Consider the following 25,714-nt stretch of genomic DNA (forward strand, 5'->3'; position numbering starts at 1 on the left):
TCTGTATGCCCTATCTGTGTATTATCTTGCTCTCACTGCATTGTTTTCTATTTTCTCCATTCTGTACTGTATAGCACATCCTGTCTAATACTTCATGCTTTGTTTCAGATTTCTGTCATCCTAGTCCTATTGTCACCCTGCTTATTTAATTTATATGCAGAGTACTTCATGCAAAAGGTCGGCCTGGATGAATCACAAGCTGGAATTAAATTGCCAGGAAACACATCAACAACCTCAGATATGCAGACGATACCACTCTAATGGCAGAAAGTGAAGAGGACCTCAAGAACCTCTTTCTAAGTATAAAAGAGGAGAGCGCAAAAGTTGGCTTGAAACTCAACATAAAAAAACCCTAAGGTCATGGCATCCAGCCCCATCACTCCTTGGCAAATAGAAGGGGAAGTCATGGAAGCAGTGGCAGAATTCACGTTCCTGGGATCCAAGATCACTGGAGATGGTGACTGCAGCCATGAAATTAAATGACGCCTGCTCCTTGGGAGGAAAGCTATGGCAAACCTAGACAGCATAATAAAAAGTAGAGACATCACCCTCCCAACAAAAGTCCACATAGTCAAAGCGACGGTATTCCCAGTAGTAATGTATGGCTGCGAGAGCTGGACCATAAGGAAGGCTGAGCGCCGAAGAATAGATGCTTTTGAATTATGGTGCTGGAGAAGACTCTTGAGAGTCTCTTGGATTGCAAGGAGATCAAATCAGTCGATCCTAAAGGAAACCAAACCTGACTGTTCCCTGGAAGGCCAGATACTGAAGCTGAAGCTCAAATACTTTGTCCACCCAATGAGAAGGGAGCACTCACTGGAGAAGACCCTGATGCTGGGGAAGATTGAAGGTCAAAGAAGAAGGGGACGGCAAAGGATGAGATGATTAGACAGTGTTATCGAGGCAACGAACATGATATTGAGCAAACTCCAGAGGACAGCGGAAGACAGGAGGGTCTGGCGTGATGTGGTCCAGGGGGTTGCGAAGAGTCGGACTCGACTGTGCGACTGAACAACAAAAAGTCCTATTAAACTCCTTATTAGATGTCTCATCCTGTTCATTGCCTTGACTCACACTGTGTAATCCTCCTTGAGTCCTGGTGAGAAAGGTGGACTATAAATAAGGTTTTCTGTCAGACCTGTATGTCATATGTCACTTGTCTAAAATCACTTTATTCTAGATTTCTACACTCCACTATTAGGAATTCTAGGGCATGAGTAGCGTCTGCTTACAGTGTCTTCTAAAAACATATATGTTAACAAAAGAAGTCATCTGAGCATTAAGCATAGTTTTCCAGTTGCACGGGTTACCTATAGTTAAAAGTACAATTCATATTTATGACAAGCTGTTTATAGTTTGTGTCAAAGGAGGTTTCTTGCTTTTGTTTAAATACTTTCACAGTGGCACCCTGCAGGGATCAAAGTAGTATCAAGACATATAAAGCGCATGTTATTTTGCTACTGTTGCAGCTGTTACTTGAAAACTGGGCTGCTGGAAAAATTCTAGTTAGGTTTGCAGCCAAATAATTCCTGGGTGCCATGGCAGAAACAGAGTTTTACACTTCTTAGAAGAAGAAGAAAAGACCCTGAACCCAGTATTACATAAAAGGGAAAGCGTGTTTTTCCAACCCCGTCTGCCCTTACAAGTTCTTTGAACAAATGAGGAAAACCAGGCCTTTTACACTATCTCAAAAACAACTTCCAAGAAAAACGACTGGCTTTGCCTAACAATGTGACCTTGCTACGAAAAGGTTCCCTCAGTGCATGTAAAGAAATGTTGAAGAGTAGGGCATTACCTTCTCAACTATGTGTTGGCTACACAGCTTTGTTATTACAGACTTCTTATTCTACTCTTATCATTCAATTTGCACTTCCCGAGATGTATGAATGACTGGTGCCGTTTCCCCTATGGAAAGTATATAAATATATATATTAAAATATAATTCAGATTATATTTGCTTGATTTTCTGGGATCTCAAGTTCTGCTTGGGAGCAAAGCAGATTTCTTTTTTTCCCATTTTTTGTTCTTCACATGTTGTACAGTAGCAGTAGTCTTCTATAGCATTTATTTACAATTTTCTGTCAGGTCAGCCTATACAAATTTTTCTCACACAATATACTTAAAAAAAATTGTATCACTTTACTAGATGTGTTTCCTTCATGTGCCTGGGCCTAGCTGCCATTTTTAAAAACAGTATGATAAATTAATTGCACATTGTATCTGGATTGAAACTTGAAGACAGAGATTCAGATCTAAAAAAAACATGAAGTGAATGAAGCTTCAACTGGATGAGTTTAGCTCTAAACCACCCATTTTAAGGTGCAGATATAATACAAACCAGGAGCTGCGGTGGCTCAAGTGGTTAAGACGCTGAACTGCAGGCTGTGGAGGGTCGGTAGTTCAGCAGTTCGAGACCCAGGTGTCACATGATGGAGTGAGCTCCCATCTCTAGTTCCAGCTCCTGCCAACCTAGCAGTTCGAAAGCAAAAAATTGCAAGTAGATAAATAGGTACCACTTCGGTGGGAAGGTAACAGCGTTCCGTGCGCCTTGGTGTTTAGTCATGCCGGCCACATGACCACGGAAACATCTTCGGACAGCGCTGGCTCTTCGGCTTTGAAACGGAGATGAGCACCGCAACCCTAGAGTCGGATTCGACTGGCTTTCGAGCAAGGGAACCTTTACCTTTACCTTTATAATACAAACCACTTTTGTTGGAGTGTTAAGGATCTACCTGTGATCCAGGTAAGCATAAGGGGCCATTTTTCAAGCTAGGCTGAATTGGACGAAAGAAGTCGTCATCTTCTTCTTCTTCTTCTTCCTCCTCTTCTTCTTCTTCTGGAAGTTGTAGAAGATGCACAGTGACTAGGGTTGGTGGCTGGAGATCACCTGGGACTTCAACTGATATCCAGGTGACAGAGATCAGTTCACCTGGAGAAATGGCTGCTTTGGAGAGTGGACTCTATGGCATTGTACCCTGCAATAAAAGAAGGAAGACACTGAAGGACACAAACAATATCTGTCCCCAACTACCTCTTTGACTATCGCTGCCTTTGTGAAAGAAGCAGTTGTGTTCTACAGCAACGTGATAACAGCTATGGGAAAGAAGCCCCAGAAAACTACAAATTCTGGCTGCTGAGAGGTAGCCTATTTCAGGGGTGGCAAGTTTATCATCTGGCTGTCACCCGCCAACAGAGAGCAGGTGTGGCAGTTAAGGCCCGTAGTATGACAAATGGGACACACGTCAGCATTACTAGTTGTTTGTATGGATTTTGTAAGACACATCAAAGGCCAAGTGTATTGGGGGGAAAGGCAGAATAACCATCAAAAAAACTAAGATCATGGCATCCAGTCCCATCACTCCTTGGCAAATAGAAGGGGAAGTCGTGGAAGTAGTGACAGACTTCACGTTCCTGGGATCCCAAATCACCGCAGACTGTGACTGCAGCCATGAAATTAAAAGACGCCTGCTCCTTGGGAGGAAAGCGATGGCGAACCTAAAGAGCATGATAAAAAGTAGAGACATCCCCCTGCCAACAAAAATACGCATGGTCCAAGCAATGGTATTCCCAGTACTCATGTATGGCTGTGAGAGTTGGACTCTAAGGAAGGCTGAGCGCCGAAGAATAGATTCTTTTGAACTATGGTGCTGGAGAAGACTCTTGAGAGTCCCTTGGACTGCAAGAAGATCAAATCAGTCAATCCTAAAAGAAATCAACCCTGACTGGTCCCTGGAAGGCCAGATAATGAAACTGAAGCTCAAATACTTTGGCCACCCAATGAGAAGGGAGCACTCACTGGAGAAGACCCTGATGCTGGGAAAGATTGAAGGTCAAAGAAGACGGGGACGGCAAAGGATGAGATGGTTGGACAGTGTCATCGATGCAACGAACATGAAACTGAGCAAACTTCAGAGGACAGCGGAAGACAGGAGGGCCTGGCAGGATCTAGTCCATGGGGTCGCGAAGAGTTGGACTCGACTGTGCGACTGAACAACAACAAAAAATCAGTAGATAATGTTCTCAGCATTTAAGGCAGGTATTAGATGGAACAAAGATGATGCTTGGAAGCATTTTCATCCCTCCAGAATGATATAGGGTACAGTTAAACTGAAGCTCAAATACTTTGGCCACCAAATGAGAAGGGAGCACTCACTGGAGAAGACCCTGATGCTGGGAAAGATTGAAGGTCAAAGAAGACGGGGGCGGCAAAGGATGAGATGGTTAGACAGTGTCATAGATGCAACGAACATGAAATTGAGCCAACTTCAGAGAACGGCGGAAGACAGGAGGGCCTGGCGTGACCTGGTCCATGGGGTCGCGAAGAGACGGACTCGACTGTGCGACTGAACAACAACAACAGTTAAACATCTGGGCAGACCTTCCATGAATAATGAGATCTGAGCCCCATCTACTGGCTACTGGAAAGATACCCACTTGTTGCAATTAACAAACAGCAATTTAGGGGTATTTCAAACAGGGACAGGATTTGGTCGTTTCCCCATTGTTGGTGTGGCTGCAGACAAAGCACAGTAGCAATGGGGCTTTCCCGCACCCTGTTTCTCCACAACTTCCCTGCCTCAATGCCCCAGAAGTGGCTACTCTCCCTCTCCTGAGCCAACAGAGCTTTTGTGTTCTTTTAAAAAATCAAGACTAGAATATTGCTATATCGAAATATCATTGTACTGATAGGTATAGCCGTGTCTCTGAATTCCCAGCTTTCGGTTTTGTTTTTTAAAAAGTAAGTCTTTAGGTAGCAGCCGTGGGCAGGGGTGCCTTTCAGCAGCTTTGGCTGGTGAGCCAGCTGTGCCTCTTCCTGGACAGAAAAGATTTTGCTGCCATGGGGCATGCTCTGGCGACATCTAGATTAGATTACCACGATGGGCTCTACATGGGGCTGCCCTTGAAGACTGTCCGGAAGCTACAGTTGGTACAGAGTGCTGTGGCCAGAGTGCTGACCAGAGTGGGTTGTAGGGCCCATATAACTTCAGTCTTGTTCAACCTACACTGGCTTCCAATATGCTTCTAGGCTCAATTCAAGGTGCTGGTACTGACCTTAAAAGCCTTGTACAGCCTGGGACCGACATTCCTTAAGGACCACCTTCTCCCTAACAAACCTACCTCCTCACCCTGGCCATCCTTGGAGGCCCTGCTTTGCTTGCCCCCAACATTTGAGGCTAGATGGGTGGCGACCTGAGAAAGGGCCTTCTCCATTGTGGCATAGGGTAGCCAGGTCCTTACCGGCTGCCGGTAAGGACATGGCTACCCTATGCCACAATGAACAGGAAGATTTTTCATAATATGCCCCCCATTTCTAATTTCAGCATTAGAGGCCATGGTAGACTTCTTAAGGGGATATTTATATTTCTCTGCTCTAATAGATATCAAGAGGAAAAACAGAAGCTATTGAGCCGTTAAGCAGTGGGCTTCAACAGTACTGCATTTTAAAAACTCGCATACCGAGTCAACCTATCTTACATGGTTTCGTAAAAGCAACGTTCTGTTTTCTATCATTCCAGATATATTACAATATTGAATGGCAACCATCTTTTCAGATTTTTGCAAGCTATTATTACTAAGAATGTGATCTGGAATTGGCGGGGAGCAATGTAGTGGCCATGTTTGTGGACGATACTAAATTATTCAGGATAGTAAAAACTGAAGCGGATTGTGAAGAGCGCCAAGAGGAGTTCTGAAAATTGTGTGTCTACTTAGTGTGCAGGAACAGTGGGGGAAAAGGCAAACTCCATCCTGGGGATTCTTAGGAGAGGGATGGAAAATCAAACAGCCAATACTTTAATGCCCTACAGTGCAGCCTCATCTGGATTACTGTGTGCCGTTCGGGTCCCCGTAACTTAAAAAGGACATTGCAGAGCTGGGAAAAGTACAAAGGAGGTCACCCAAGATAACTGAGGGGCTGGAGCACCTTCCCTACGAGGAAAGACTGGACAGTCTGGGACTTTTGAGTTTAGAAGAGAGACTACTGGGGACGACGACACGAGTTTATAAAATTATGCATGGGGTGGATCAAGTCGATATAGGAAACTTTCCACCTCTTTCGTATATTATTAGCCAGGGGGACACAGAGCTGTGAAAGCATAAGGAGAACAGCTGGGGGGTGGGAGGGAATAATACCATTTCTTGCATTGGAAAAGTTCTTGCTCTATCTGAAGAAGTGAGGAGTGACTCACGAAAGCTCCGGCCCTGCCACAGATTGCGTTAGTCTTTTTTTTATGTCAAAACTTTTATTTTGGATATAACAACATATTCAACATTACATTACATTTCTTTTGTCACATATCCATATCTCTTATCTCCTCCCCCCCTTTGGTGGCTTCCCGCAATGCTCCTCCCTGCTCTCTCTTTTATAGTTCTATTTTCCTTTCCCATTTTCATTTTAAATTAGTCTTTAAGGTGCTCCTGGGCTCTTGGTCTTTTCTACTGCTGCGGACAGACTAACACGGCTACCCATCTCGATCTGTTTCTTGCATTGTTTAACCTGTCATGTGCCTTATTTCTGCAATCTTAGCCCAATTACATTATTACATGGTCTCCCCGTCCTATCGATTGTACTGACTCACAGTATGTAACTCTGCTTGAGCCTCAGTGAGAAAGATAGCCTACAAATAACATAGATATTAATAAATAAAATTGCACTCTTTCTCTTTCCAAGCCCCCCGACCACACCTTAGTTCTTGCCCTCATGGGGCATTCAGATTTCTTAACTTTGAACATGAAGCTCCCATTGGTTCCTGGGTTCCCCATTCCTTCTTCTGCCATCGTTTTATGGGGTGTGTGTGTGTGGGGGAGAGGACAAATCATAAAACACACCTCATAAGATGTCTGTTGCCTTCGCATCTGACCATTTTGGAAGGAATGAAGGAACATTCTGAGGGAAGATGGTTGTCTCTATGCGAATTTTAATGAACCTGTTATACGGAAGAGTACTGAGTATCTTCACTGCGGTTACCTTGTCTGCATTCATAGTCCCACAGACTACCGACTGTAAAACATTACGTATCAAAAACATGATGTCAACCTGCAGTGGCCGCGGCAAAGGCTGTTCTCCATCTGCAGTTTAAGAGGTGGCGCCATGCTGTCGCAGAAAAGAAGACAAGGAAGATGGGCACCTGGGAGAACCAATGGGGAGGACAGTCAGGGGGTGAGAGAACCAATCAGGAAGCAGGAGCCTCTAAGCCCCATCCTCCGTGCTCTGACTAATTTGGAGGAAAAACTCTGAAGGGAGAGAGAGATTCTACCTGTTCCTTCAGGAAGTCAATCTTCAAGAGTTTTTATCTTAAGCGGTCAAACATGTTAAAAGTACAGTTACAAACGCCTTGACCCCGCAACGGTTGAGCCCCCCTCCCCAGCACCGTCATGGCCCCCCTGCCCTACAAATGCTTCCTGCTGTGCGCAGCACAGGACACTGTCTGACAGCTCCCTCGTGGACTTAAGACTGACTGCACATGCACCATGGTGGTGTGGAAACCAGAGGGAGGCACTTAGCACCACCGGGAGAGCATACCACGGGGAAAGCGAAGTCCATACTTCATAGCTGATCTCTCCCATCTTTCGGCCCCAGCAGGCACCCCATCCCCTCCCCCGGGATCCAAAGGGGCAACTTCCCATGGAAAGGTAGGCAAGGCACCCTTTTGCCAACCCTATTCCCCTCCTTGGCTAACAACATTGGCATAGAGCAACACTGGCCATGGACCTCTGGCTTCCAACCCTGGCAGCTGGGGGCCTGCAGTGTTCCCCAAACCACCCATAGTCGTCACACACGAAGCAGGAGGGTGCATGGCGACCTGGCAGAGGCAGCTGCTGGGACAGAAGGTCGAAGGGGATGCGCCCCTGCACTGGCCTGCCTGCCTTGCAAGTTGGCAGGGTTCCCCCCATGGTGGGTGGGAAGGGCCGCCAACCTGGGTGCTGAGTGATGACACGGTGGCTGAATCTTTTCCCCTGCAGGAACAGATGGCCCTGACATGGCTGAAGAGGGCCCTCCCCAATTGCTATGAGAACGGATGTGAGGGAGAAAGAAATGCCACAAATGCTGCTGTGACAGCACCCAGGGGAAAAAACCCTTTTCCCCCCAGCCAACCACTGTGTAACTTTCCCCTTAGGGGGATGGCTAGCGGTGCTGTAGTTGCACTGCGGCCAGCCGCCACAGCGCAAGCACAGCACGGGATTGCTCTGCCCATAAGTTTGAAGTATTAATGTCCTATTCTAGACCTAAAGGGTAATTAGCAAAATTCTATAGTAAACTGATGGAGCCAGAGTTTAACATGCCAACATACAGGGTAAAATGGCAGACAAGAATAAATGCAGGAAATCACAAGTAGTTTGGACAAAAGAAGCTATTATAACTGAAGGATGCAAAACAGCTCTTTAATCATCAAAAAAGTTACTGGTATGTATGTACATCAGACCAGAGAACAGGGACTCTACAGAATGACCAAAGTTGCAGTCTCCCTGGTGCTGATAAAACCAAACCATCTGCTGAGAACCAGTTTGGTGTAGTGGTTAGGAGCGCAGACTCTAATCTGGGAGAACTGGGTATGATTCCCCACGACTTCACATGCAGCTGCTGGTGTGACCTTGAGTCAGTCACAAGTTCTTTTGGAGCTGTTCTCTGAAGAGCAGTTCTCTCAGAGCTCTCTCAGCCCCACCTACCTCACAGGGTGTCTGTTGTGGGGAGGGGAAGGGAAAAGAGATTGTAAGCCACTCTGAGACTCTTTTGGGTAGTGAAGGGTGGGATATAAATCCAATCTCTTATTTTTCTTCTATCAGACTAATGAGCCAACTCCATCCCACATGGCAAACTGCAGGACAGACAAAAATGGATGTGTGATATTGCTTGCCACTAACCCTCTCCGCCTCTACATTCCTCTGAATTTTACTTTAGAATAGAGCATCGTAGTAGCCACAATTGCAACTAAGTGCTGAACTGTGGTGAGAAGATACAAGCTGAAGGGGGGAATCTGTTTTTACTTCATCTTCCACTGTGTTTGGGAGAGACTGTAAAAATATCCTACATACAAAATGATTAAACGATTACCAGTGAAACCACACAAATGCACATGCCTTCTCATGTTAGAACATTAAATGCTAAGGTAACTAGAAAGCAGTAAAAGTCAGCAGCAAGCCAATACAGTGTAGTGTTTATTGTACGTAATGGAAGGTACACTTGAATTTCAAAAATTTAAAACATATAAAAAGTGATTAAAGGGCTAACATTTTATCAACAGTTGATATCAATGCATAAGAATGTTTATTATACAGCAGGGTACAATGTAGTGTTAATGCCAATGGGGCACCATGGAAGTTAGTCTTTAAAAAATCCCACTATGTAGTGTTTATACAAACAAAACCACTTGTTGCCATTTCAGATTGTACGGAGAAGATTGTTGAAGGAGAAGCAATCCTATAACATCTCTTAGGATTAGATATTAGCATTAAAGTAATTAATTGGAGTGAAAATGTCGAAAAGAAAGTAGAAATGTTCTCATTCACAGAAATGCACATCCAGTTTTTTTTGTTTCCCATAAGAACAATAGGCATAGATCGTAAATCTCCCTATATGAAATAATTTACACACAGATGAAATCTAGGAACACTAAAATAATCACTAAATAGAGTTCTTCTTGTAAATAAACAAGCCATTATGATTCCTGCATGATCAAATATGAAAAAAATCCATAGCTGAAATAGTGTTTCTTTCTTTCTCTTTTAAACAAGATCCTAAAATAAAAAGGAATAAATCTCAGCAAAATGTGCAACCTAAAAATCAGCCAAGCTTATATTTGTAGTACAACCATATTAAGAAACCACTGTTGAAAAATACAACTGCACTGGGAAAAAGTTTATAACCCACAAAACTCTTTGCCAGGCCATAAAGTAAAACAGCTCCACAGTTTACAAATAAAACTGAGGCAACATAGATGCGTGCTTAATTGTCTTCAGTTAAGTAGATATTCAGGCAGAAGATGTGACACTTTGTTTGTACACAGCATGGTATGCGTTGCGCAGCAAGACATATGGAAAGCAAGACTCCAGAAGATCCATGGTCAGGAATGGAGACTCCTGCACAATCTAAGAAAACAGAAGGAACCAGTTAGAAGCCTGCAGAAAACTCAGCAGTTGCTGATTAAACTCATCTACTGGTACTACATTACACACATTTTCTGAGAGGGAGGAGCTTAAAAAGGCAAACTCAGCATCACATTCTTTCCAACAACATGCAACATAAACTGGCAGCACAAGAATTTCACATGAGGCTCCAATATTAGTGGCATATTCGGAGCAACTGAAAGCCTGTGCACGAGTCACGGAGGACAAAAAGAAAGCAGCAATGGCTGGTGATAAGAGAAAGAGCAGGTAGTGGTCAGATGCGTGCATCTCCTCCTCTGGAACGCTGAAGTCATGGTTACTAGGTACACGACATGTTCTCTCGCCTTCCCCCTCTACTTCCCATTTAATCTGCCAATGTGTCTATTCTTCATCTTCCTTCGCTGTTTTGGGATGTTTCCTCCTCCTCCCACAATGCCACCTCAAATCCAGCCTTTCTCTGTGCAGCAAGCAGATCTTTCACATGTACCCAAAGTAATGTAACAGTACCACCTGGGTACCAAACTAGATCAATTTCATATTACACATCAGCGAGACCAAAGGAAGCTGCCTACCAAAGCCATTCTTTCTTCACTGGACCAAACGACTAAACATGGTAGTTGCCAGAGCTCCACAAGATTCTATCCCAGTTGATGGGATTCTTCACCAATTTTGGCTTATGGCAACAATGTGAAGACTAACCTACGGCACTCATTTTTCCTAATCTAGCAGCCATAAGTTCCACAGCCCCTGACACTGCATATGCTGCTGAACACACAAGATATCTGGACCGATCGTTCCTTCTTCCTTATTTTTTCCGTACCATTTTAATTTGTAGTTATTTAGTTTAACATCACAACTTGCCTGAGTCCTTGGAGAGCCGCTGCCAATCTGGGTAGACAAGACTAACTCTGATGGACCAGGGGGGTCTGACTGAGTAGAAGGCAGCTTCATGTGTCGACTTTAAAGCTGCATTCATGAATGAAACCAACCTAAATCCTATTGTACCCCTATTCTGGCACCTCTATGCCCCTCCTAGAGAGGGGACGGAAAAGGAAAGAGAGAATTCACAAGAGCTTCTGGTCATTGTTTTGCCACGATGTCAAGTGACAGTGTCATTCAGAACCTCCTTGCTAATCTATAAGGAGACATACAAGAAACAATAATTTGGACGTTAACTTACCATGTCTAGGAGCAAGTAAACCGATTCTCTGTTCCGTGTAGTGGTTTTGTCTGTTTCCTGACCAATTTTCAGTAGACTAGAAGAGGCCAGCTAAAATACACAGTTGCATACAAAGAGCAAGTAAGTTGCCTGCTTTTTAAAACTGTTTTCATTCCACAGCATAAGCAATTCCCAGTATAAAGTTACAATTTGTATAAGACAAGCTACCATTCTCACATTAGGAGTGCTATGAGATTTTGAGTGCAGAGCATTCCACAGCAATAAAGGGAACAGGCAGCCCATAACTGTATAAAGTACTGGAGGTTGCTGGATCAGACCGATATTATTGCAAGTCAACAACAATCAAGCAGAAACTGATACTTCTGCATGCCTACAGTGCTAGTCAAGTCCTTCGCAATCAGTTTTGTAATCACTACTTTGTAAAAGAAAGCCACAATAATGCCACTTGGCTTGAAAACAGAAATTAAAACTATAAAATGTTAACTGGTTCAAAGTCAAAACTGTACTTACAGCCAAGAATTCTTTGAGACGGTCTTCAATGCTTCCCTTGTGAATGGTAAATAAAGCTGCAGCAATCTGGTTGATAGCTTTGGCCAGGCAATGGATATTGTTGCAGTGACCTAAACAAAAACACATTTGTATTATTATTTTACCTTCCCTCACACTTTGAGTGTTTTGGCTAAATGAAAGATATCTTTTAACGTCAGCCTGGTAGTGTTTACAAATGGATTAATTTTCAGGTACGCTACAGGGGCCCTTTGATACATGTACTTTCATACAGAGGATGAAAAGACTTAATATTTTAATGCAGTGCAGCACAATATTAAAACAGCATTCTAATTTTTTTAAAAAAGAAAAAAAATATCCAAGTTTCTTCTCCCAATACACCAGTTTCAAAGCATTAGCTTCAAGCACATGATTGCTGCTAGGCACAAGAATATACCACTGGAATACAAAACCTAAGAAACAGGATTGTCATACATTAAACCAGAATACAAATGAGGGAAAATTACAACTGCTTTTAATGTAAGTGGCTGCTAGAATGATTTTTGATACATCTTTGCTAAGACTTTTGTAATATTTGGTCCATACAAATGCCTCCAGTCAAGTTTAGTTTCTCCTTTATGTGCAAGCAGAGAACACATTCTTGTCTAGAATTAAAGTATTCCACTTTCAAAGCAAACACTAGGAGATAAAACACACTTATTATGTAACACACACAAAAAAACTACTATTACAAAGCAAAAACTAACACTAAACAGCCTCCCCTCACATACATAGTGAAAAACTAAAACATACTTTCACAAGAGAAGTTTAATTTGTCCAAATGTTACCTTCAATGGCAGGACTGTACTGAGACATCACATTACTGGCCAAAGTTGGTAAGGAGACTGCCACAAAGACCATTAGAAGGCAGGCAATTTTATATTCTTCCTCTGGACTAATGTTCTCTGGAAAGAAAGAAACAAACACATCAGCAAAGGCTTTGTAACTGCATATATCCAGAGCAGCCCCCCCCCCCCCCGGTTAATTCAAAACATCAACATTCTTATTTGTCAAGCTCCATGCCACAAACAGAAAGGTATGAAGCAATAAACATAGGCAACACACTAAGATACCAGGGCGGTACACAATCCAAGCAGTGCACGTAGCCCCGAAAAGAACCACCTTCATGATGATCACACACAGAAAGTTGGAAGGCTCCACATTAATTGGGATAAGCTCTGGCCCAAGTGAAACTTTAGTTAAAGAAATGGCATGCTTCTCCATTCGTAAAAATGACAACAACCCAAACCACAGGCCTGGTGGTGGACTTTAAAGAAACCGAATCAGAAAGGGTGGACGCATGCTCATGCAAGTGACAGAGTACAGAAGCATCCCTGCCTACATCCACAATCGTTACCTGATTTTTGAGAAGAAAGAGCTACAACCAGGGCAGGATCAATCTCACAGGGCAATCCTGCAGCTGACGACAGCTCATATACATTCATTGCAACCTAAGAAAGAGGAAAAGGTTACTGAAAAGTGAACACCAACAGAATTCTACGCAATTTGATAGTGAACACAAACAACAGAATCTTTTCAATATTTACAGCTATCAAAGTCTGAAAGTACGGAAATTAAAGACCAGCAAAGTTCCTGGTGGCATCTAAGGCTATAGAGAAGGTCTCTATCAGGAATACTCTGATACCCTCAGAAGGAAATTTTTACCTTCATGTCCGTCTCTCTTGGAATGTGGTCCTTGAAGTCTTCAATGGAGCTTACAAGGAAAGGAATGTGGTAGGATAAGACCTAAGACAAAAGTAATAAGCAACAAAATAATTCACTTTTGCTATCACAAAGGCCCCTGTACATTGTTACTTTGATGGATTTACTTCCAATCCAGCCGTTTATTCTAATCTACACATGCCAAATTTGAAAGGACTTAAAGTATAAAAGCTGTTCTAAAGGAATGTAAAAACACAGGCTGATTACAACTGGGTGGTAGACACAAGCAGTTTCCCACAAAAGTTTCTAAAGTTCATTTTTTAAAATATCACAGTGGGTTTGATTCTGCCACTAAGTACATTCTTCAATATCGTTATTTTTGCATCAACAGTAGCTTATCATTAGCATTTAGGATTTTTATTTTTAGAGTAATAAGCTTCTAAGTGTAACAGAAGCTTTTACGTATTCAAGATTTCACACAAAGCGTGTTATATTGGTTGGTACGTACATCTCGAAGTGCTTCTTGTGCCAATGACCGGAAAGACAAGATGACACCGATAATGGTCATCCTCTTCAAAACACTGTCAACAGCTGGAGGGTTAAAAAAATGTAAGCGTCAGAGAACAAGAACTGATCCCCGTACTTCAAAAATGCATACTTTTAGTACGAATCTAAAGGATTGGCAAATATAATTGGAAAATGCCTGTAAAAAGCAGTGTGCCTCTCTACCAAAGTGTGAAGTATGCACACACAACTGCTTCTAAGAGCAACATAAAGTGACAACTGCAAACACAACACCCTGAAATCAGCTTCATCTCCAGCTACACTTGTCGGACGTTACGAATCTGGTCCCTCCTCAGTGGTGCTTTCCTCCTGCACGACTTCTGTTGAAACAAAAAATTCTTCTTCTGGCCAATCTAGTAGAGTACTCCTCTGCTAGTTAAAAAAGCACACTTGGACACCAAATGTGTTCCATACTCATATGGGGACTTTGGAATATATACAATGATCGCTACATATGTTCCCCCAAGGGCACTTCGGTCGGGAGGGAGGCATCTCCTGGAAATCCCAGGCCCGAAAGAAATTAAGTTTGCTGCGACTAGGGCTAGGGCATTTTCGGTGGCGGCTCCTACCTGGTGGAAAGAGCTCCCGGAGGAGATCCGGGCCCTGCGGGACCTTTCTCAGTTCCGCAGGGCCTGCAAGATGGAGCTCTTCCGCCAGGCCTTTGGTTAGGAGCCGCCGCCGCCACCATTCCATCTGTATCCCTATGCCCTAGCGACTTTAACATCTGATTGTCTCGCCCCCTGGAGGTGGATTGTGGCACTGGAAACGGCTTTGAGCATGAGACTGCCGGTAGCTAGGTGTGGTTAAGATCTTCCCTCTTGCTGAAGTTGCTGTATATTGTAATTTATGGTTTTAAACTATATGTGACGGTTTTAATTATATGTTCTTGTTTTAAATTATATGCTATATGTTATTGTTTTACTTGGCACTTGGTGCCCCTGTTAGCCGCCCTGAGCCTTCAGGATAGGGCGGGATATAAACGCGAAAATAAATAAATAAATAAATAAAATGGCAGTTTTAGGAGTAAAGGATATTTTCGTCCCTTTGTAAACTCAACGTGGCTCAGCCTCCAAACCACCCCAACTTCTCATGCTGTGCAATCACTAAGAAAGGTGGCGTGAGTACTGTAAAAGTCTGAATTCTTCTGGAATCACCGGTATAACTTACATAATACATACCACACAGTTTGTATAATGGTTAGTGTCAGACTAGGGCTGTGATCATATGCACAATTAGACCCGACATAGGTGCAAATGCCAGGCGGATTTAAAGGGCGCGATCAGACAATGACATCTGGGAAGTGCCCCGCAGCCGTTGGCAACCCATTCTGATCCACTGCAGAAGTGGAGTTAAAAGACACCAGGGAAAATCCGGTAGGAAACGGGTTGCGACAGGCCACAGATGGACTTTCCCGTGTCTGATCGCTCCAGCATGCTTTCATGGCGTCGGGATGGTCTGATCAGGCCATCCTGACTCCATGCCGTTCCCCCCCCCCCGCCGCAGTATGCGCATCATCACAAACTCCATAGGGAGCCCTCGGTGCAGAGGTGTGATTCATTGACCCCTCGTTTAAGCGCATGGGGGAAATACAGCACAAAACCTCCTCCGACTCACACGCAGTTGTGTCTGATCACACACTGATGGACGGCGCCCGCAGCTTGCAAGAGAGGTGTGATCGTGCAACTGTGGGTCAAATTCCTCCGGAGGAAAAAGCCTCGCTTCCCCCCCGTTTTTCCTGGCGCATGGGATCACAACCTAGGATCTGGGAGAGCCAGGTTCCAACCCCCACTCTGCCGTGGAAGCTCGCTGGGTGGCCTTAGGGCCAATCACACAGTTGCAGCCTAACCTATCTCACAGGATTGCTGTGAGGATAAAATGAAGGAGAGGAGAATGATGTAAGCCGTTCTGTATCCCCACTGGGAAGACAGGCAGGGTATAATCAAACAAGTAAATACTGTTTGTGTCAGTGTGTGAACTATGTGTATGTTAATAAACTGGTAACATGAAAGATAAGGAATCATTTCAGCTGCTTAAGTGGTTTAAAAATGGAAGGTCCAGTGTTTTAAATCATCTGCACAGTTTCATTCAAGGATACAAATGGGGGGGGGGGGGAACCAGCAGTAGATTGGTGGTTACTTACAAGACAATCTTTTGAAGAGAGCCGCCATCTGATCTGGTTTATCAAAACTGGTCCTCATCTGTGTGAGCACTTCAACATTCTCCACCACAAGTTTCTAAGACAAGGTAAGATCTCAGGTCAGGCAAAGATCCAAGCATCGCAGTAAGTGCCTGCTTTAGGATATTTCAGTGCGGCAGGTGGGAAGCAAAGCTCATGAAATCCAGATGTTCCCACTATCTGACCAAAAGAACTATTGCGGTTATAACTTAGGTATGGGCCGAACTGCACACCAAACAGAAAGCCTCGCAGTGCAATCATAAACGCTGTCCGTGTTCCACAACCACTTACTGCTTAAACAGCCCCATTAAGACTGAACAGGGCTGCTTTAGGAGTACTAGACTGAATAGGGCAGCTTGCTTTGTACATGCAGCTATGGAAACTGCATGGGAGGGGAGGCACAGTTCACAGCACACACAGTAATCTGTTGCTCACTGACCCAATCCCTCCTTCTCCAGTACTGGAGCCCCCTCCCCTGGTAAGCACAGCATCATACCCATGCATTTATTCTCCAGACTCAGATGGACAACCGAGACCCCAGGCACTCAATGCACTGCTTCGGAGCTTCTGGTCTCACTTGTAGCAGAGTCCCAAAGAGATGATCTCCCCCTTATTACACACCCAGACCTCCACCTTTCTTTAACCTTCCCACCATGAGAGCTGTGTATCTCCCTCCCCCATTTTATGACCCTCACTCGCTCATTCTCATTTTCTCACAAAGAGTGAGGAACAAACAAAGTTCTGAGTTTGTTAAATGCCCAAGGGGGTTCTCGAAATGCCTACAAGACCTACATTGGTTTGAGCACTCTGGTCTAACAATCTTTGTTTTATGAGTAGAGCTTGGCTGCATAAAATCCAAGGGTCTCCAAGTATTCTACTGAGAAGCTGAGAATAGCAACTAATCTAAATTAGGGGTGTAAATTCGGCATAAACCGAACCGGAAAAATACCTCCAAAATACCTGATTGATATTTTCTCAGTATTATTTAAGCCGAATACAGATCAGAGACGCTTTAGCAGCCTCTCTATTCATATTGCTTGATTTTCTTCATTTATGGTACCTTGCGATAGAATCACATACAGCCTTGAGACTGATAAATGCCACATATAGTTGCCTAGATGATCCATGTGCCATGTCCCTTCCTAAATCCAATTTGTTCTGGTGCTAACAACTCCTCACCCACAATAATATAACATCTAACCTGAACATGGACACTGGGGCCAGAGCTTGCAATAAACCCAGATGCCAATTTTGCTGCCACATACAGCCAGACAACATGATCACTGTCCCTAACAATATCATCAACTACATCTGTAATTAATACGAATAACGGCAAAGAATCTAGGGAATGAAATGGAATAAAGTGTAATGGGTAGCATAAGATAATAGTACACAGAATAGAAAGTAATCCTTGTTTAGTATTTAGATACAATAGGAGTCAGTGGATGAGCTGGAGAATACTTTCTATTAATAAAGTGGATGAATAATGTAATAGACTGTTAAAAATTAATATTTTGTATCATTGTTCACTATAAACATTAATAAATTGTGGATTAAAAAACCCCTACATAATCTCAGGCTCATTCACTGGCACATCCTCTAACACTGTATATGCCATTAAATGCTAAAAATGTCCTTCAGTTCTCTACACAGGGCAAACAGGTCAAACCCTACGCCAAAGGATAAAAGGACATAAATTTGACCTCAAGAATCACAAGACTGAGAAACCTGTAGAAAACTTCAACCTTCCAGGTCATTCAATGGGTGACTTCAAAGTAGCTGTTTTATTGCAAAGAAACTTCAGGAACAGACTAGAAAGGGAAATTGCTGAGTCACAAGTTATTACAACACTCAGAACAATGGAGCCCCCAGGACTTAACAGGGATATTCTTACCACACTACATATGCGAACCTCATTCAGTCCTTACACCTGTAGTCTCACCAAGAACGGCTATACATCCCCTTTATTTTATTTCATATTTGGAACAGTAGATTGGAAGAGTGATTGTAATGTAATGTAATGAACAGTAGAATGTCATGTAATTTGGAATGGTAGATTGGAATGTATTTCTCTGGTCTGGGGACAGAGGAGATATACAATGCCCAGCCAATCACCCCACCTCAAAGAAGAGGATGCTGTAAAGTTACCCCCACGCTTGAGAGGAGACGGAAGGAATGTAACAACAGGGTCTCAGTTAATTACTCCCTGCATTCTACAATTAAGAAGGATAGATCTGCCCATCTATCTCCGATGTTGATATATTTACTTCCTTCACTATGTCCCCCTCCCCAGAATTAAACCCAAACAAATGGTGACCATATAAACTAAGCTTGTTATTCCAGTTTGGTCCTTGCATCTGTTAAACACCTGCTCACCCTTTACCTGTATGTATGGAATGGTAACTTCCATTTCAATGTATATGAAAAAGTGTGCATGCACACAAAAGCTTATACCTTGAATAAAATGTTATTGTTCTTAAAGATGCCACCGGACTAGAAATTTGTTATTTTCAGATTACCCATGTCTCCAGCTTCAATACCAGATGTCTTGCATAAAACTTTCCTATTAAATCCAGCAGGCTTGTTGGTCTATAGTTAGCTGTACTGGTACACGCCTCCTTCATATAAATTGGCACCACAATAGAAGAGGTCCATTCCTGAGGGAACTTACCAGACCTATCTATTTGAATAAATAGGGTGGCTAAAATAGGCACCCAACAGTCCTGGAACACCTTAAATAGATTGGGGGGGGGGATAAAATTTTCGCCCAGGGCTTTATTATTCCTAATTATAGAGATTAGGGATTTTATTTCAATGACAGGTGAGTTAGTTAATGGCATCAAACAGGGAATTCGACTACGCTATCCTCAAGGGTTTGATAATTAAATAAGATTCAAAACGTTTTCTTCCTAGCGTTTACTGGATATACTTATATAAACCGAACTCATAGTGTGCCCTCCCTTCTGAAGTTGCAAATATGCACCAGAACGTGGTGATGTCTTTCTGAGTTAAGGCCAAGGCAAGCTCTTGCCAAGATTCTCTTACTAAGGAATTTCCCCCCCTTTGTCTGAGTAGGCAGTTATATTTATTATGGCGCTCAAAGGAAGGTTTAGGTAAGTGGTTTGTTTCCGTTTGCTTGCTAATAGCATGCCTTAGTTGTTTTTTTTTCATATTTGAGCATTCTCTATCAAACCAGTTGCTTTTAAACTGCCCTCTTCCATTTGATATTCTAGTGTTCTTGATCAGGAAAGAACCCAAGGATTCAATTAGCTCTCCATATAGTGTCAGAGCAGTCTCTGTGTCTTTTGTTAAAATAAATTTTTCCTGATCTGAAAAGTGGCTCACTGTCTAGCACCTGCTACAATTCATTTTGAGTGAAGTGCATAGGTCTATCTCAAACAAATATTTGCAGTAATTTCAATATGAGGTATTGATGCCCCACAATCGCAGAGCTTCAGAAACGGAAATACAGAATATAAGCGGTTGATGGTCACTTTCTGGAAGTGACCCTACTTCAAAGTGTAATATATTTTCTCAAAGAGATGGTCATTCTAATATATATTCGATCACACTCACGCCCTTCTGGTTATAATAAGTGAATTCCCCATGTTTCTGTCCCTCAAAGTTACCATTTAATATTACAAAGCTAAGCTTGTTGATCAGTTGCCTGAATTGCCAAACGGAGTCCTGGAGTGGCTGCCCGCCCTTTAAAGCAAGGAGCTGACAGGTGGACCTGCCGGCTGCTGGCTTTAAAGGGCAGGAAACCCTTTCAGGGCTCCCTTCCACTTTTCCCCGCTTGGAAAACTGAAAACCTGTTAAGAGGTGGGAACAACGGAGAATCAGGCAGAATTAGAAAGTAATCAATTCTACTTTGCTTGGAGTTCCAGGTGGGCAAAGACTCGGTCCATTCTCTTATTCGCTTATGTGCCCCCCCCCGGCTCCTCCCCCCGGTAAAAAGAAAGTCCAAAATACTTCAAGGCAAGCTGGGCACAGGTGAACCAGTTTACTATCATTCAAGATGTTAACTCTTGAAGCAGACAGCAAATTTTAATCACTTTCAAGATGATTACAAAAAAAAAAAAATGGCCATACTCCAAATCCCTTCGGCACTCTTCAAAAATCCTCAAGTGTGGTGCTTCAATAGGAGACGACTCCGCATTGGCAGATGACTCAGCACTCTTTGCTAATGTGCATGCAGAGGCAGAAGGGTCTCCCCAGGAGATGGCTGGCTGCTGATGCAATATACCCGGACGAGTGGGATTCCTCTGGACTGCGCCAGGCATCCAAGTCCAGAACTCAGGGGAAACTAAAAGGGGAGCTGAAGGGGCTCAGGGGGACCAAATAACTCCAGTCTGGCAACACATGGTTCCTTCTCTCCTTTTCCTCTCAGCTTCCAACAATCACACAAGCGCGACAACAGCTTTAGTATTCCCACTAGGGCAGGAACCAGAGGAGAAACAGCAGAAAAACAGGTGGGGGGAGGGGAACTTCACCAGCAGCACCCAAGAAATAAATCACAGCAATGTTATGCCCAGAAATTAGCACCACCAATTTTATCGTTGTTCTCGGAGTCAATGCACGGCTTCTCACTTTCCTGCAAATTCTAGTCCATTAAGGTAAGATAAGTAGCCACCGATGCTCAGAGTAAAATAAATAACTTAAAACCACAATACAGGCAGGAGCGTAATGCCGGTGTGTCTACTCAGGACGCCAACTTGGCCTCTCCTCCAATTCTTTTATTAAAACAAGTAGCTAATGTTCCTGATGCCCTGTTCATAACCCTCCCTCCCTTCTTAAAAACTTTATGCTTCTTATTATGGCTATTATGATTTGTGATTTGTTAATCACTATCCATTTTGTGCAGTCAAATGGTGACTCTTAACGCATGCACATTTCTAATTTTCTAACACTTTCTATTGCTTCCTGCTTTGTGAGGGGGGGGGCAAATGGCGGTTCTTGCATATGTGCATTGATCCTTTCATATAACTGCCATTGTGGCAATCCTGCTATCCATCACTGGTGAGGAAACCAGATGAAAACGACAAAGCAAAAAAACATCCTGCGGCAGAATAAATTTAGAGTCCAGTGGCACCTTTAAGACCAACGAAGGTTTAGTCAAGGTATGAGCTTTCAGGTGCAGGCACACGAAAGCTCACACCTTGAATAAACCTTCGTTGGTCTTAAAGGTGCCCCTGGACTCTAAATTCGTTCTACTGCTTCAGACCAATACGGCTGACTACCTGTATCAAACATCCTGCAGGTGAAACTTACAAAAACAACAACTGCAGCCTAGTAAATTCAAAATTGGCATGGTGGGAAGACAGCAGATGACAAGAGGGCAGTGCATAGGAGAGGAACAGCCCTTCTTCAGTGTAATATTGCTATATCAAGGGCACAAAAAATAAAAAGAGGGTTGGTACTGACGCCACCAGTGACGGCAACACCCTTGTTCGAAAACTATGATATAATTGAAGGCATGTCTGGAAGAAAATAAAGCAGCTCCACAACTGGAAAAAATAAGGGGGAGGGCCGACACACAGAAGACCCGTGCCCAAAGGGATTCTGATGCTTGTGGATTGACTGTTAAGAAAACCAGGAATAAACTGAACGGGCAGAAAAAACCCTTAACGTAGATATCCTGACAAACTGAAATTAGGTTTAAGATTCCCTAAACCAGGAAGTCTTAATTCTTAGCTGTGAGGGATGGGGCCCATGAGGTTGACAATAAATTAGTCTTGAACTTATCACAAACAAATCCGTTCGTAAATCTGAATACTGTTTTGCATTCAGTCTAAAGAGATCTCAAGAAAAGCTAGAATTGTAAATTATTAATTCTGTCCGATATTGTGCTGCCTGTTTTGCTTTTACTTAATGTATTCTTGTATCATGACTGCTTAGAAAGCCTACCCAACTGTTAAGCATTCCCCCCCCCCCCCCCGCCCTTTTTTTTTTACATTTTTATTGTGCTTACATGTATAGCAAAAGTCAATAGCTGAACTTAAAAAAAAATGAGGCTATAAACTGAGCCTTTGAATGGCTTTGATGCTTACGCACAGACAAACATGATAGGTGAGCAAACATTAAAAAGTTGTGCACAAACATAGCCCGAAGATACTTCCATATACCCAAATTTCTGGAATAAATGCCTTCCATGATAGATGGTCTGTGCCCAAGGAAAGGTGCAAAAACAATCAGATGTGTCATGGGGGCACGCTCTTCAAAGAATATTTCATTTATTTATAGAGTGCTTTATCTACATGGCTCAAGATTCTGATGGGGGCATGAACCCTCGAGCTCATTTTGGATCCTGTCTACATTCTCTAGCATTCATGTTTTAACACCAACCCTGCTTATTGAAAGCAATGCCCAGAAAGGAACAATGAAAGTTACCTTTAGTTCAGCAACCTGTGAGGAAATGTGCCACATAAGGCTTTCACTCAAGAACTTCATACCATATGGACCAAGGAGTTCCGATAGGGCCCTCATTTCTGAGGAAAAGATAAATTGTATTCATTCTGATATAGTGCCGTAAGTTTTAAGATGCATAGTACATCTGGTTATTTCATTCTACTACAGCCAATTTTATCCACATGCATAAGTTTTCAATTTGTACCATCTCAAGACGGGCGACAGCTTAATATTTACACTACAGATTAATATTAGCAACAGATAAACATGAATACTTTGAAAAATGCCTTGAATTAGTTTCGTTCCAACTCCCAGAGGCCCACAAACCTGCCTACCATTAATAACTGCCCCTCCATCCAGCACCCAACAGAAATATCACCTTGCCCATAATTTCAACATGATAGGAGGGAACATGCATATATTTCACCCCACCCCATCTTTACATCCCTTAAATGGGAAAAGAGCTTGCTTAATTCTTCACCAGATGTGCATTCAGAATACACAAGGGAAAGGTTGAAGGTAATCAGAACTTATGCCTAGCTACTATACCAAGATCAAAAGGTAGGGGTCCTTTGCAATTACCAAAAGTTGGCCCAAACAAAACAGCCTGCTGAATGGTGTTCAGAATACAGGGGCAAAGTGGAGCGGTTATATAAAAGCTACGGACTTTCCCTTCTAATATCTACAGTTCTCTTGTGTAGAAACTACTTGACAGGGAAAGATTCAGCTTAAGGCTGACTGAACGTTAGATTCAATCTAAGGAAAACTTACCTGATATGTCTGAATATTCTTCTGCATTGAATGTCAATTCATTTTCAGTAGGCAAGTTCACAAATGCCTTCATTGCTGGAAAATAGGCTATATGACCATTACTGACTTGCCTTAGCAAGGTTTCCAAATACCTGAACAAAACCAAAATAATTTTTGTTATGGACTAAATCATTTCTTACTATTAAACTTTATGAATTTCCTGCATGGCACAGGGGGCTGGACTAGATGACCCTGAAGATCCCTCACATCAAGTTTGATAAGACTGCACTGTCACTGAATTTTGCTCTTAAAGGCAACTTACATAAATGTAACAAACTTAAGCATTACACAAACTCTGTAGCAGGTCCATGAAAAATCACCTATTTCAAAATAAACAAACCTGTAGGGATTTTTTTTGTTACATGAAATACTATACTTGATGAAATCCAATGCTGATGTGGTACACAATTCAGGTTTTCTAATTACAACCAATTTCAACTTACATTGGAGGAGTTCATTACATAGTTCATTCCATGGGCTGTGGTTTATCACTCTATGTTCTACTTTGGCACCTCTCTTCTAGATGACTGCATGTGAAAGCTCACATCTCACCAAAAAGGGGATAAAAAGAGATACAGACAAAAAATGCGATTTGAATTCTTACCAATTTGTGTACAGACTGGTAATCGTCGGCTCTCCGTGACTATCTAAATGCTGAGTTTGCTGGAGAAGAACGTTATTAAACACTCTCGTGATGTCAATCTGTACATAATTTTCTATCGACTGGAGCACCGTCATGTAAGCTCTGACGCTTGTTAACAACTCAGAAGGTTTTGCAATTTCTTGCGTTGCTTGATTATACATAGTCATCCCAACAATTGACCTTTGAAAGGCAAGGAAGTAAGTTATTGGCACTCGGCAATGTGAAGAAATCATTCTGTATTTACTGGCCGATACCCATGTAGAATTAGATGAAGAGGAAAGCGTGGGCACCAACCTAAGCCTGGGTTTAAGCACATGAGCTCACGTAATACATTCCTACTCTGGAAGCTGTCAAAACATCAGACCATCTGGTGTAACTAATCATTTGGGCCAAGTACGCACTAGGCCGGGCCTCAACGCACACACATCTTGCATTTTTCTGGCACTGTCCACATCGACAACTTATGGGGATTGGTGTTGGTGATGTGTCGCTGAGTCTTCTCACCTGGAAACTGGGTGAGAAGAGGAGCAACCGTTTTCTACTGTCCTCAGTGCAGAAAATGTTCAGAGAGAAATTCAGCAAATTTATTTTATTTAAAATCATTTGTATCCTGAACTTCTCCCCAGTGGGGACCCCTTAAGTGGTTTACGTCATTCTTTCTCCCCTCTCCTCCATTTTATCCTCAGGACAACTCAGTGAGGTAGGTTAGGCTGACAGCGTGTGTCTGGCCCCAAGCTCACCCAGCAAGCTTCCACGGCATGAGTGGAGATTCAAATCCAGCCCTCCCCAGATACTAATCTGACACTCTTAACCACTATACCATGCCGGCTCTCGGCTCTAACACCAGACCTACTGTTGCTCACTGCTTCCTCCTTGTGCAAAAGAAAGGCTCGCCATTAAAAAATACACCAGAATTAAAACTCGAGCCAATTCAGCTCCAGACATCTACTGCACGGCATTTTAAAAACATGGGTGATCTGGATTCTTGCCGCACATCTTTTCTTTCTCTTCTCTGAATGAGGCCACAGCCTGGTGTGAAATATGCATGCCGAAGAACTGCAGTTTCTGAGACCACTCTGAGACATTAAGCAGGACAAGAAAGGGACTGGGGAGAAGACAGCAGTCCCACAGCAACCTACGGCAGATACAGACAAGCAACAGGCCACGTTTTCTTGTAATATCTGGACACAAGGGAAGGATCCCCAAAGCCGTCTCATCATGACGTGGCTTCTGAGGTTATCTGCGTGGGAAAGAACTTTGATGCAATAGCTCCAATGTAAAGAAAATGTCATAATGGACTCTTTGTTGTGGGCTTGGCAAAAGCAGCAGCAGCAGCAGCAGCAAAAGAAGAAAGAACTGGCTCACACAGAGAGATTGGAGGATTAGTGTTTTTGAAAGAGAAATGCACATCAACAATGCCACTTATATCGAAATGACACTTCCTCCTCAGGTGTGTGTAGAAGTTTACAGCAGTGGAGGTGGATTTATAATTTGTACTCTGTGAAGGCTCAGAGGCTAAAACTGAACTAACTTTATAGAAGGTAAAAAGATTTCAAAAGAAGCATTTCTCAGTTCCAGTCTGCAAGTGTAGTGAAATGTCATGTGTTGATGGAGTTAACCA

General features: G+C 42.9%; 1 protein-coding gene across 2 annotated transcripts in view; it reads right to left on the reverse strand.

The window, feature by feature from the left end:
* Window positions 1-9,749: 9,749 nt before the first annotated feature.
* LOC107106014 (nck-associated protein 1) overlaps window positions 9,750-25,714 on the reverse strand; it is a 75,247-nt gene continuing 59,282 nt past the window's right edge. For both annotated transcript variants that reach the window (XM_015406098.1, XM_015406097.1), the window contains exons 21-31: window positions 24,055-24,273; window positions 23,412-23,542; window positions 22,623-22,720; window positions 16,197-16,290; window positions 14,001-14,083; window positions 13,496-13,576; window positions 13,188-13,281; window positions 12,619-12,735; window positions 11,795-11,904; window positions 11,285-11,374; window positions 9,750-10,086 (exon numbers count right to left, since the gene is read on the reverse strand). In XM_015406098.1, the coding sequence (XP_015261584.1) occupies window positions 9,970-10,086; window positions 11,285-11,374; window positions 11,795-11,904; window positions 12,619-12,735; window positions 13,188-13,281; window positions 13,496-13,576; window positions 14,001-14,083; window positions 16,197-16,290; window positions 22,623-22,720; window positions 23,412-23,542; window positions 24,055-24,273 (1,234 nt within the window). In that variant the 3' untranslated portion in view covers window positions 9,750-9,969. The remainder of the gene's footprint in view (window positions 10,087-11,284; window positions 11,375-11,794; window positions 11,905-12,618; window positions 12,736-13,187; window positions 13,282-13,495; window positions 13,577-14,000; window positions 14,084-16,196; window positions 16,291-22,622; window positions 22,721-23,411; window positions 23,543-24,054; window positions 24,274-25,714) is intronic.

Source organism: Gekko japonicus, unplaced genomic scaffold (assembly GCF_001447785.1).
Source record: "Gekko japonicus isolate JY-2015 unplaced genomic scaffold, Gekko_japonicus_V1.1 scaffold683, whole genome shotgun sequence".
NCBI lineage: Eukaryota > Metazoa > Chordata > Lepidosauria > Squamata > Gekkonidae > Gekko > Gekko japonicus.